This window comes from Aotus nancymaae, unplaced genomic scaffold (genome assembly GCF_030222135.1).
Source record: "Aotus nancymaae isolate 86718 unplaced genomic scaffold, 86718_ANA_hifiasm-v0.15.2.pri h1tg000029l, whole genome shotgun sequence".
NCBI classification, from domain to species: domain Eukaryota; kingdom Metazoa; phylum Chordata; class Mammalia; order Primates; family Aotidae; genus Aotus; species Aotus nancymaae.
The window spans coordinates 77225349-77239360 of record NW_026988442.1 but is presented as its reverse complement, the minus strand read 5'-3'; the positions used below and the strand labels follow the sequence as shown (position 1 = coordinate 77239360).

Below are 14012 nucleotides of genomic sequence, written 5' to 3'. Positions count from 1 at the left end.
CAGAGCAGTAAAGAGGCCAGCAGAACAAATGTCAGTGAGGTGCAGGGCCTCCTGGAAGCTTCCTCCAGTCCATGACATGCTACTTCAATAGTACTTTAATAACACTCAGGTACAAATCAAAACCACACTGAGATACCACTCACACCCACTGGAATGACTGCAACCGAAAGACAGATGGTATCAAGAGTTGGCAAGGATGAGAAGTCGGAGCCCTTACGGCCTGCTGGTGGGAATGTAAAATGACATTGTCACTCTGGAAAACGTTTTGACAATTCCTCAAACGTTAAGCATAGAGTTACCATATAATCCAGTGCCATGGTCTACAAGTTTGTTTCCAAAACTCATATGTTGAAACCCTTACCTCCAGGGCTATGGTGGTAGGAGCTGGGGCCTTTGGGAGGTGACTAGGTCCCGGGACCAGAGCCCTCATGAATGAGATTAGTGGCCTCATAAAAGAGGCCCCAGAGAGCTGCCTTGTCCCCTCAGCCATATGAGGACACTTCAAGAAAATGCCATCTGTGAACCAGGCCCTCTCCAGACACTGAATCCGCCTTCATCTTAGCCTTCCCAGGCTCCAGGACTGTGAGATGTAAATTTATGTTGTTTATAAGCCACCCAGTCTATGATATTTCATAGCAGCAGCCCAAACAATGACACACAGCAATGCCACCCCTAGCTCTATGCTCAGGAAAAAGGAGAACACAGTTCCACACAAACAGCATATAAACACAGAGTTTACAGCAGCATCCTTGACAACAGCCTGGAAGTGGAAACAACACAAGATGCCCATCAACTGATGAACCGATCACTTAAATGTGGCATATCCATACAATGGAATATGATCCAACAATAGAAATGAAGTAAATAGACATGAAGTACTGAATACCCCATGGCATGGGTGAATGCAGACACTACGCTGCATGACTAAGGGAAGAAAGAAAATATATGCTAGGCCACAAAGGACCAAGAGTACATGATTCCACTTACGTGAAATGTCCACAACACGCAAATCTCTAAGGACAGGAAGTAGACAGTGGCTGCTGGGGCTGGGCGTGGGGAAGGAGAGCTGGGAGGGGTTGGGTGGTGAAGGCTACAGGGAGTGGGACTTCTTTTTGTGGTAATGAAAATGTTGTGAAATAGATTGTGGTGATGGAAGCACGACTTTGTACTAAAAGCCATTGAACTGTACTCTTTAATGGGTGAGTAGTATGCTATGTGAATTATATTTTAATAAGGCTACTTTACAAAAACCACCTATCTCTATTTTGTCTGGAAAGCCTGCTAAAAATAACCCCCATTTATTGAGTACCTACTTTAGGTCAAACACTGTGACAAGCAACGGTCCTTTATTATCGCACGTGTTTCTCATAACACTCTTACGAAGTGGGTAGGAACGGTGAAAAAAACACTCAAGGATTTATTTAAATACCTCCTATTTAGCGATAGGAACAAGCTGAATCATGCTACAGAAAGATGCTGGTAAAACCCACACTGACTAAAAGCTCAAAGGGTGCAAGTACTTAGAGACAGGCAGGAGACGGGGAGGAAAAAAATCACCAGAATTCTATCTGATGCAATTTCATGGACCCCCGAGAAAGGTGACAGGCACTGTGGTGGGGCCCATTGCAAGGGAGGTGAGCACACCCAGTGGTGCTGACGGTGTACATACGACAGTACCCATGGGGTCATCACGGGAAACCAATGCCAACATACAGGAAATGAGAGCTTCAGTCTTCGTTCTCACACTGGCTTGCTTCCCTCAACACCCCACAAAAGGGAAAAAGTATGCTTGATATGATTACAAAAACAATATATCTTATAAAATTTTTTTCAGAAAATTTAAAAAGTATAAAGGAGAAAGTAAGCATCAGCTATAACTAACATCAACATTTTGGTATTGATTTGTAGTCAATGGCAGGAACTATGCAAAGTCAAATCGAATTTTAAATGTCCAGTAGCAAACACACTGGACAGAAGCTGGAGACAGAAATGAGAAAAAACATGCCATGAGAATTCTGACCCTAAAACTTCAAAGACAGCTGTGGGAAAAGCAAGCCCACAGAGATGTCTTCTGAACACAGGACATCTGAGAAGGGAAGGAATTTGCCCAAATCCCCACTGACAAAGGTGGACACAAAGGAAGAAGGACCTCAGCCTCGTGCCTGTCTTCCTGAAGTCTCATCATCAAGGAGGGCTCCTGAACTCAGCCCGCTCACCTCCACGCATAGGTAGCAGTTGATGGAGGGCAGCAGGGAGCAGAAGACGGAAGGATGACTAACACCATGACTTCCAGGTGCAAGCGTCCAAAGGGCAACCATCCTCAGGGTGCAACAGAGGCCCGATCCACAGTGCTAGGCCCTGGCACTCCCAGGGATAGAACACTCTTTTGGCAAATGCTTCCTGGCAGCAGGTGCCAGCGGACAGGCTACAGCTGCAGACAAAAGTCAGTTCCAACTCCTTGAGGGCAAAGCCACAGGGCTGTAGCCCAGTTGCTTGTCATGGCTGCCATCTGCCAGGAGACCCAGAAAATGAACACCAGCTCCTGGGAACACCAACCTGGCCCCTAGATTGCCCTGCAGTGGCCCAGGCAGTTTATCTGTGTCTGGCCACCTGCCAGCCATTTCCCCACCTTGCAGTGAGAACCCAAGCCCAGGACCGTACTTCAAATTGGAGATTTTTATAGTTCTTCATTTTTCTAGATCCATAACCACTTTCCCTCTCCCTCTAATTAATTTTGGGTTGCAGCTAATTGCTAGGAAGATGCATTTCCAGGAGGAAGGAGAGAGCAGGTGCAATGTCAGGCTGGTAAAACCGAGTCACGCAAATGAGCATGTGGAAAGGAGGCATTGCATAGTGGTTATGAGCAAATTTCAGAGCACACCAGGCCCCTGTTTAAACTCCAGTTCTATCTATGACTAACCAGGAGCCTTCAGGAACAAAATTTACCTTCTCCACCAGGTGTTAAGTGATACCTCTATTTAACACAGAGTCCAGCATAATACATGACACGAATCAGGCGCTCAGTACATGGTTACTACTACCATCTTAATAAGGGTCATCCAAACCTTACACAAAATGAAGAAATTCCATAGTTAAGTCTTTCATTCTGCAATTCTTTACGAGAACCCACTAAATGCCCAGCATGAGTCTAGGGGTTAGGGATAAAAAAAAGACAGTTAAGGAATACCGTTGCCCCGATGAGCTTAAAGCCTTGTCAGGGAGATGGACAAACCAATAGACCAATACATTAATTAAATGCAGGTAATTAGATCTTTTATAAAGCATCCGTGGAGCTGCAGAAAAAGAATATGGTGGCGAAGCCAAAGCAGGAACTACCTGGTCAATTACGAAGTTGTGCTTCCTTAGCTGCCTAGGTTCCACAGTCTGGGAACCATCCCAAAATGGAAATCAAAGGCTTTTCATTCCCATCTGGAATTCTGGCAACCCATTTCCCAAAAGAAATGCAAATACCCCCAAAGCATATGAGAATATGTTCAACTAGGCTGCTAACTACAGAAATGCACATTAGCGTGGAGAATTAGCACTGCGGATAAAAGATTTCTAACACTTAGTGCTGGCAAAGAAGAATCAACATTTTCATCCCCTGCTACTGGTACATTAGTATGACCTTTTTGGAGGACAGCTCAACACTGGTCGTCAAAATTATGTTAGCATGTTCTTTGACCGAGACTTCTAGTAATTTATCCTAAAGAAACAAGAAGATGGGCAATAAAATACAAATGTGTAAGGACAGTTATTCTGGATTTTTTTCTAACCTCAAGACTTTGGAAATAACCCATGTCTTCAGCACAAAATTGCTAAAAGAAAATAGGCTAAACCTATATGTAGACTACTGCATAGCTATCAAAAAATAACAAACCTCTATTTATGCATGGATGGAAAGTCTTCAAAATGTGTTGTTAAATACAGAAAAAGTTTGCAAAAAAAAAAAAAGCTATATGTAGACCATGTCTATGTTTTAAAAAAGCAAAATGGATATATGTGTACGCACGTGCACACACACACACACGGAACTAAAATGTTCTGGTTATCCCTGGGAGGCCCAATAACAAGTGAGTTTTACTGTATTCTCTGCACCCTTATGAATTACCTCAACTGTTTACAATAAACATACATGACTTTGCCGTGCCCCACACATTTCTTATTGCAGAGCATGTGCGGGGGTGGGAATGAAATTCAGGCATCAAGAAATGATCTTTGTATCCCCTCACTACATGGCTATCCCTTGTTGCCAAGTCAAAAGCAACTTTCTAAATATGCTGAAGTGTATGTTTGGGTTTTCCTACATTTTTATTTACAAATTCTTTTATTCCATGTTCTTGAAAAGCAAAACAGAATGCTAGGGTAGACAATTTCAAACTCTTCCAGGATGACAAATTTTTAAAAATTCTCAACATTTTAGGGATGGAAAGTAAGTGATTCAATGCCATGTTTGATCTCCACCATGATGCCATTTGGCAGCTGTCATGACCCTCCCTCCCCTTCACGGATGAGAAAACTGGGCTTCTGAAAGATTAATAAATCACACAGAGTCACAGAGCAGGTAAGCAGCACAGTGGAGCTCTGAGGGAGGACTCTTCTCAGGACCGTATTAGCTTCCTACAGCTGCCATAATACGGCACTACAAACTGAGTGGCTTAAACCAGGGGTCCCCAATCCCCAGGCCACAGACTGTTACCTGCTTGATCTGTATTTTCAGCTGCTCTCCATCACTTGCATTACCCCCTGAGCTCCACCTCCTGTCAGATCAGCAAAGGCATTAGATTCTCATAGGAGGACAAACCCGAAAAGTACATAATAAATGTGAAGCACTTGAATCATCCCCATCCCAAGTCTGTGGAAAAATTTGCCTTCCATGAAATTGGTCCCCGGTGCCAAAAGGGTTGGGGACCACTGGCTTAAACAACACAAACGCATTGTCTCACAGTTCTGCAGGCTGCAAGTCTGAAATCAATGTGTCCTCGGGGCCACAATCCCTGTTAAATTTACAGGGAAGCCGCCTCTTCTAGCTTCCAGCCTTTGCTGCGATCTTTGGCATTCTTTGGCCTGGAGATGCATGACTACAGTCTCTGCCCACTTGTCCCATGGCAGCCTACTCCCCGTGTCTGACTGTCTCTGCTTCCTCTTCTTATAAGGACACTAGTCATAGGGGATTAGGCCCCATGCTAATCAAGCAGAACCTCATCTTCACTTGTTCACATCTGCAAAGACAGTTTCCAAATAAGGCCACATTCCTCTGTAATTGAGGGCAAGGACTTCAACATATCTTTTTAGGGGACACAATTTAGCCCATAACAGGGACCAAGTCAAGTCTACACTCCATCCTCTAGTGTACCTTACCTGCACCACCATAACCCAGTAGTGTCATGTCTGTGTCGTGCCGGGTTTCATCTGCCCTCTTCAGGACAGTGGAAGGCCACTGCCTTCTGCCTCCAGGCAAGTCTAAATTCACACTACTCAAGGAGGATGAGCTCCCGTTCTGCTGTAACAGCTCCCCCTTCAGCCTTGACTCTCATTGGCCATTGAGAGCATCTCTGAAGTTTATTTTTCTAGTTCAGGTTCTGCTCTTGAGTTAAAACACATTCAAGAGCTTTGCAAGTTAAGAGCACTAGACAAATGTGGAGTGAATAAGATTTACTTTCTCAGAGCCTCTGATTTAGGGCCAGATCAAACACCCCACGGAAGAAGGGGGAGACATGATACTATTTTAATATGTCCTTGGTATAACTCATTGCCTTCGCAGTCCAGCTCAGGCACCAAAAGCAAATTACCAATCCATCACTTCTCGACTGAATTGGTTACTTTTCTTTTTAAATTTCTGGAGTTGTTTCCAAAAGCAGCAAGGATGCTGCTGAAGTCAGACATCAAAAGGCTATCAAGCTATCCTATCGACTGGTGGTTTTCAGGCCTACGTGTTTGGCTCAGCAAATTGGAAAAGAACGCAGAGCAAGCAGCCTGGGGGAGAACCAGTGGGCCCATCTATTTCACGTGAGAGGACACACAAAAGACCCGGACCTCTCTCAGGACATCCACTGCAGGGTCCTCCCACTCCCATCCCAATGTGCTGCTGAGCAGAATGCCTTTAGGAGGTACATTTGGAACAGGAGAATGACCTCTCAAGCTACACTGTGACTCGTGTGGTAGAATTAGAAGGCTGTCCAGGTGAACAACATCTCCCATCAGCCTCCACCTCCATCTCAGTGAGCTGACTGACAGCCCAAGAGACAGCTGGGCCTGGGGTGCCTCCACAAAGCCGCACCTGTGCTGCAATCACACGCAAAATGTCAGAAACCCCCAATGAGCGTCAAGCTGGACCTTCTGTGGCAAGCATCCCACGGCCCCTCACAGCTGATGGCGGCAGGAGGCTGTTCTTCCTGTGGGCTTACACAGCGCAGAGAGTGCCACGGACAAACGTGAAATTCCATGTCATTCGGCCCTGCCAAGTTCCTCCTACACTCATTTCTCCCTACACCCTCCCTCTCCAGCACCTCCTTCCTTTCCTCAGTATCACTCTCTCATTTCCAAATCTCCCCACTCTTCACTTATTAAGAACTTTTGTCTGTTTTTTTGAAAACAGGCTAAAAATGACCCAACTAAAGAGGCATTGTCCAATACAGTAGCCACTAGCTGCATGGAACTATTTAAATTCTTTAAAATTAAATCAAGTTAAAAATCCAGTTCTGGCCAGGCACGGTGGCTCACACCTGTAATCCCAGCACTTGGGGAGGCCGAGGCAGGTGGATCACCTGAGGTCAGGAGTTCAAGACCAGCCTGGCCAACATGGTAAAACCCTGTCTCTACTAAAATTACAAAAAACCAGCCAGGTGAAGTGGTGCATGCCTGTAATCTCAGCTACTCGGGAGGCTGAGGCAGGAGAAACACCTGAACCCAGGAGGCAGAGGTTGCAGTGGGCCGAGATCACGACACTGCACTCCAGCCTGGGCCACAGAGCAAGACTCCATCTCAATAAATAAATAAATAAATAAATATCCATTTCCTCAGTGACTATCCACATGCCAAGTACCCAATGACCACATGTGGCTAGTGGCTACCGTATCGCACAGCACAGATACAGAACACGGCCATCACCACCAAGCATCTATTGGACAGCTCTGTTTGTCATAAAGAAAATGTATCCCCTCCTTCCTCTGTCCCCAGCCCCCTCCTGAAGAGGAGGCGACCCTGCTGCCAGTCTCCTTTGTATCCGCTATACCCCTACGCAAGTGCATGTGGGTGCAAACCTCTTTTGTTAAAACAAATGAGAAAAGACCATACACGCTATTTTGAGCCATGCTTTCTTCACTTAATGCAGCTTGGAGGTCACAAGGTAAGTACAAAGATAGTGCTTCATTCTTTAGAGTGGCTGCATAGCAATCCACTGTCACCAGGCCAATGTCACCAACCCCACCCACACCCCCAGGCTCCTCTGTCACCCACTGTGAGGCCAGCTCCCTTTCTCTCCTGAACACTCTCATCCTACCCTCCCAGTAGAATTATAAAATGATATAACTATGGAAAATAGTATAAACGCTCCTCAAAAATTTTAAAAGAACTGCCATGGGATCCAGCAATCCCACTTCTGAGTATTTATCCAAAAGAATTGGAACCAGGGTCTCAAGGAGATATTTGCACACTCATGTTCATAGCAGCATTATTTATTCACAATGGCCAAATGTCAACAATGGATGAATAGATAAACAAAATGTGGCATATATTTACAATAGAATATTATTCAGCCTTTATGCAGGGCACGGTGGCTCATGCCTGTAATCCCAGCTCTTTGGGAGGCCGAGGCAGACAGATCACTTGAGGCCAGGAGTTCAAGACCAGCCTGGCCAACATGGCAAAACTCCCTCTCTACAAAAAAAAATACAAAAATTAGCCAGGTGTGGTGGTGCATGTCTGTAGTCCCAGCTATTCAGTAGGCTGAGGTGGGAGACTCACCTAAACCTGGGAGGCTGAGGTTGCGGTGAGGCAAGATCGCGCCACTGCACTCCAGCCTGGACAAGAGTGAGACTATGTCTCAAAAAAATAAAAACAAAAAACATTATTCAGCCTTTAAAAAGAAAGAAATTGTGTCACATGCTACAAAAGATGGATGATCCTCAAGGACATTATGCTAAGTGAAATAGGCCAGTCACAAAAAGACAAATACTGTATAATTCCTTTTATATGAGGTATCAAAAGTAGTCAAATTCATAGAAACAGACAGTACAATGGTGATTGCTAGGGACTGGGGGCAAGGGAAAATGGCGGGGTAGTTCAATGGGCAGAATTTCAATTTTGCAGGATGAAAAAGTTCTGGAAATTTGTTTCACAACAACATGAATATACTAAACACCACTGAACCATATACTTAAAAATGATTAGGCTAATGCATTTTATATTGTGTGTTTAAACAAAACAAAATAAAAATAATAAAAATTAATTTTTTCTTTGAGACAGTCTTGCTCTTTCGCCAGGCACCAGGCTGGAGTGCAGTGGTGCAATCTTGGCTCACTGCAACCTCCACCTCCCAGCTTCAAGCAATTCTCCTGCCTCAGCCTCCGGACTAGCTGACACTACAGGCGTGCGCCACCACGCCCAGTTAATTTTTGTATTTTAGTAGAGACGGGGTTTCACTGTGTTGGCCAGGATTGTCTCAATCTCTTGACCACGTGATCTGCCCGCCTCAGCGTCCCAAAGTGCTGGGGATTACAGGCGTGAGCCACCACACCTGGCCAAAAATAAAATTTTTAAAAATGTAAAACAAAAACTATGAGGGCTACACTCTGGTGGTGCTGAGGTGCTGAAGCCAAACTCTCTCTTCCTGAGTATAAAATACCTCATTATATCCACAGTAAGGATACACAGTCACCAGGTGGCAAGGCTGAGGAAGGTTTCTAGTTGCTTTGCATAGATAATTCAAGCTTGATTTATTCCAAGGCTTTGAGTCCACTTCAAAAAAATCAAGGGAATTAGCTAAGAGCCAGTTGCACATTTTCCAATTTCCTCTAATATTACTCTCCAGCAAGTAACTGAAAACCAATGGCTTTTCTAGCTGTGCCCCTAACTCATTTATGCTCATTAATATGTAAATATCAGCTTCTCAGCTGGGAGTGATTTCATTAATTTTAAACTTACATGGGGTAAGTCAGGGATTAAAACTTTAAACCAAAGCCAGCAATATAGAGGACTGCATCACTTAAATCCCTAGATTAGGAATCTCCAAGTGAATCCATTGGCATTGTCACATGAGCAATTACCTGGGAATTAATCAAAGAAGCTCCTCTGAGTTTTTGTCTTTAGAGCAGTGATATATACTTCTAAAAAACAGTACCTGTTTAGGAGATTATTTAAAAAAGTGAAACCAAAGACATTTCTCGTCTTCAATTGTGATCTTGGAAAACCTCCAGACCTGACAAATGTTCACACAGATCCCAGCACTATAGAAAAGCCACAATTATTTGTGGCTTTGTGGCTAATAAGTACGAAACTCATTTCAGCAGAAAGGAAATCAGATTAAAAAGCAAATTAGAAGAGCGAAATTGGAAAACTCTGAATGCAATTCCTTCTGGAATTGCAAATCAAATTATGTATTATTAGCTCTAAAATAAGAAAGAAAAAGCACAGGGAAACCTTTCTCCTTTGAGGGCATTGCCTAGTGCAAATATAATGTAAGCCACATATGTAATTTTAAATTTCTAAAAGACATTTTAAGAAGCAAAAGCAAAAAATAAATGTTAAGTTTAACAATATATCCAAAATATTCTAGTATCAACATGGAATGAACATTTTTAAACTATTAATACTCTTTCTCATTAAGTCTTTAGAATCTGGTGTGTATTTTATACTTACAACATACCTCAGTTCAGACAAGCCACATATCAAGTGCTAAAATACTGCACTAGTGGCAATCATATTGGACAGGGCAGCTATAGAATCAAAGATGGCGTGTTCTTCTGACAAGACAGTGATTAGCTCCTGAAATCTGAGTACATCTCTACATTACACTCTCTAGACTTCTTACTGAATTCCTCAAATACCCAGAACAGCTTGGGCTGGATACACTAGTTGCTCCTTCGGCTAGACAGGCGTTGGTCACCACAGTACAGGTTAAGAATCCTTTATCCAAAATGCTTAGGACCAGAAGGGTTTCAGGTTTCAGATTTTTTTGGATTTGGAGATGGCTCCATATACATAATGAGATATATTGGGGATGGAACCCCAATCTAAATATGAAGTTCATTTATGTTTCATATACGCCTTGTACACATAGCCTGAAGGTAATCTTATGCAATATTTTAAATAATTTTGTGCATTAAACAAAGTTTTGATTAGTCACATGAGGTCATATTTGGAATTTTCTACTTGCGACATCATGTTGGTGCTTAAAAAGTTTTGAATTTGGGAGTATTTCAAATTTTGGATTTTCAGATTAGAGATGCTCAACCATCATTTGCAATTTTTAAAAGTCAGTTTACTACTATTGTTTCCTTAGTTTTTTTTCAACCACAAATCACTTTTACAAATTAACTTTATCCTACATGATATTATCTGTGATATAAGTTTGATACTTTAATTGTATTTGCTAAAAGAACTAATGCCCATTAAAATAGACATGTAACACTTAAAAGAAGTTTTTGTACACTAACTAAAGCTAATAATAACATGAACTCAAATTTGCTCTCATTAGCCAGTCAGTTATGGTGTCACCTTTTAAAAGTTTTCCATCTGGCATATTCAATCTCAGATGCGTTACTGTCTGAACCTCTTTGTCTCAAAGAGGTAAGGCAACACTTGTATGTTGGAATATGGCCTAACATCCCGTTCAAGAGTACTCTCTTTTTTGAGACAAAGTCTCTCTCTGTTGCCCAGCCTGGAGTGCAGTGGCATGATCTCAGCCCACTACAGCTTTCGTCTCCGGGTTCAAGCAATTATCCCACCTCAGCCTCCCGAGTAGGTGGACTACAGCCACATCACACCATGCCCAGCTAATTTTTGTATTTTTAGTAGAGATGGGGTTTCAACATGTTAGCCAGGCTGGTCTTGAACTCCTGTCTTCAAGTGATCCACCTGCCTCAGCCTCTCAAAGTGCTGGGATGACAGGTGTGAGACACCATGCCCGGCCTCAAGAGTACTTTCCATCTGGGCATCACCACAAACCACAGCAAGGGGCATTTACTCATTAGTGTTCAACTGTCCAAAAGTTGCAGAGACAAGGAAACTTGTTACCCTGATACCTACACATACATGATACACACATGCATAGACATACATATATATAACTACATGCACACATATATAGATGTATTAGTGTATAGGTATATGCATAAAAATGTGTGTGTGTGTGTGTGTGTGTGTGTGTACTCATCGCAATTATCCTATCAAGGAGGAATGGTCGTTTTCTTGCTTTTCCAGATGAGGGAATGAGGCACAGAGCAATTAGTTATTGGCTTCCATAACCACAGAGCTAGCAAATCTGACTATGGAAGCTGTGCTCTTATTACCCTGGGGTTTACGAACGATATAAAGAGACAGAAACTGGAAAAGACATATGTTTTAGAGTCACAAACGTAGGTCCTTCAAAGCCAAAATCTTCACCCGTGGGATGTGGAGACTGGGGCAAGCAACATCCCCTAATACAGAGAGGGGTGGAAGGCAAACAGAATAATTTAGAATGCTCTTAAGAGGTCTTTTGTAAATGATAGTGGAGAATTCATCTTAGTTAGAAGAAAAACAGCGTAAAAATCCAAGAGAACAAAGATTCCAAAAGCAAAAAGCGAGAGGATGGATGGATGAACAGATGGATAGACCAAAAAACAAATATTCTCAAAATCTGAGAACAGAGAAATGATAGAGGTACATCCTCTCTCTCTGATCATCCCAAGAGGACCCTATCATGTGGCTGACATTGCACTAGTCACTCTCAGAAGCAACCTGGGGACCTTCTTCTTATCACCGGGACAAAAGCTGCAGGGCAAGCTGTGCTGAGGGCCTCATTCCGTGGCCTTCATCTCAACAGTTCTACAGCCTGGAGAAAGACAAGAATCCACTTACATGTACTCCCTATGTGCAGAGTGCACAGCGGCCGCATTGCTGTAACGCCACAGGACAATCGCCGATGACAGGACGTCAAGGATGGCATCAAACTAGGAGAAGGAGACATGGCATTAGTGGTTTTCCAGAGTTAATAGCACACAACTCTGAAGACACAGGGCAACTGTGTTGTGACTCAGAACATCTTCATGAGTGAGCTCTGAGTGAAGAGGCCTCCCATCATTACAACGCAGCCATTCACTGCCCTCATGCCTGGGCAGTCTAGAGCCCAGGACACCCAGCGTGCCATGTTGGGGGCTCTGCTCCCAGGGCCCCTGGCTCCCAGTACTCTGGAGATATAGGGCAGGAGGTGGGGGAGTTCACTGTTGTAAAACACATGGAATTGGCTTCCCCATGACAGTCAAGATACTTGCAGTAGTTTCCCACACATTCCAGATAAGAGATTCGGGTGAGAATTCTGTTTTCAACTCTCAATGGGACTATTCTGCCTGGGGTCCAGGGGTGAGGGTGCGGGTCACCAGGACCTGCGATAAGTCTGCCAGCACTTTGCAGTTGCATAGAAAATTCAATGCTTTTGTTTCAATGAGAGAGCGTGCATGCACAAGCAAGCCAGAGAGAGAGAAAAATGTACATGCGTGTTTGTGTGTTTCTGGGTGTGCATATGCATATGTCCGTGTACATGTGTGTATATGTGGTATGTCTGGGTGTGTGGTGGTGTATCTTTTTCTAGATGGTCCACATCTTTCCTAAGATTCTGGGAAGAATCTGCAATGCCCCTACAATATCAAATTCTCACAACAAAGGGCAGAAGTGGGTTTGGGAACAGGCATACCTACCCTTGGGTACAGGAAACCCTAGAGCTACGCAGTGCGGGTGTTGAGAGGAGCTCTCTTTACGGGTCACTGCACCACACCACACTTCTCAGCTGGAAAATCACAAGCACTAGCATCCTCTCCAAGGGGCCTGGGGGAACTTCACTCAATTTCTCAACAGACCTAGCCTGTGAAGCAGAGACCCTCTTTCTCCAACTAGCTTCCATGAGGAAGCCGGCTGGGAAGCCAGGTTACCCCTAGCTGGCTACAGACTGACTCATCCTAGCACGAGTAGCCCTGATCTTCACTCACAACACCTCTGCCTACACCAGCTTCATTCCAGTGCGTGCCAGGTCCACATACAACCTGGAAGGCAAAAAAGGGCTAAAATGCCCAAAATATCCTCTCACCCAACCACATTGTGGGAAATGTGGTCCCCCCAATCTGTGCTTGAGAATTATAGTCTTATTGCAGTTTAATTCTGTTAAAATTCCTTTTTTTTAATAGAAGTAGTTTCCATAAAATATGTTTCTAATCCTAAGCTCTCATATGCTAACCACCCTCATGTGAGGGCTCAGAGTGAGATTTATGGGCTTATGAAAAAACGTGCAAAACTTCATGAAAGTACATTTCAGGTTACTTACTGCAAACCCAAAAGCAGAGGCGCTGTACCTCATAACGGAGACAGCTAAAAAGAAAGAAAATATTATTCAGAATATTTTAAAATCTCTCTCATTTTTGAGTATATTCATACATTACATGGCCTTTTAAACATCAGTGGGGAAGTTCCAAGAGAATAAAACTAAAAATTAAGTGTACTTGTGAAATCTAACAATTTTTAAAAATGAAGAGTGAATTGAGAAGACTGCCAGACTCCACCCGTGAGGACTTCCCCTCCCAGTGTTCTGAAGCACCTGAGGGTCAATTTCCCAATAAAATTGCTTAAACAGCTGTCAATCAAATGACTTCCGATACTTTGAGAATTTAGCAACTGGGAACTATATCAAACTTTCAGAGTAAAACTCCAACTGTTACTTTTGAGGCTTTACTCCAAACTGTTCTCATAATAAGGTGGAGTGTGTAAGGCATACATCACTGGGGCATAAATCTGTGGGGCACCGGAGTTTAAAATCCAGTGTA

The 14012-nt window shown here is 43.4% G+C and overlaps 1 protein-coding gene across 1 annotated transcript in view; it reads right to left on the bottom strand.

Moving 5' to 3' along the window:
• TMEM163 (transmembrane protein 163) overlaps window positions 1-14012 on the bottom strand; it is a 262349-nt gene that overhangs the window by 88324 nt on the left and 160013 nt on the right. The window contains exons 3-4 of the mRNA XM_021667922.2: window positions 13517-13560; window positions 12061-12152 (exon numbers count right to left, since the gene is read on the bottom strand). Coding sequence (XP_021523597.2) covers window positions 12061-12152; window positions 13517-13560 — 136 coding nt within the window. The remainder of the gene's footprint in view (window positions 1-12060; window positions 12153-13516; window positions 13561-14012) is intronic.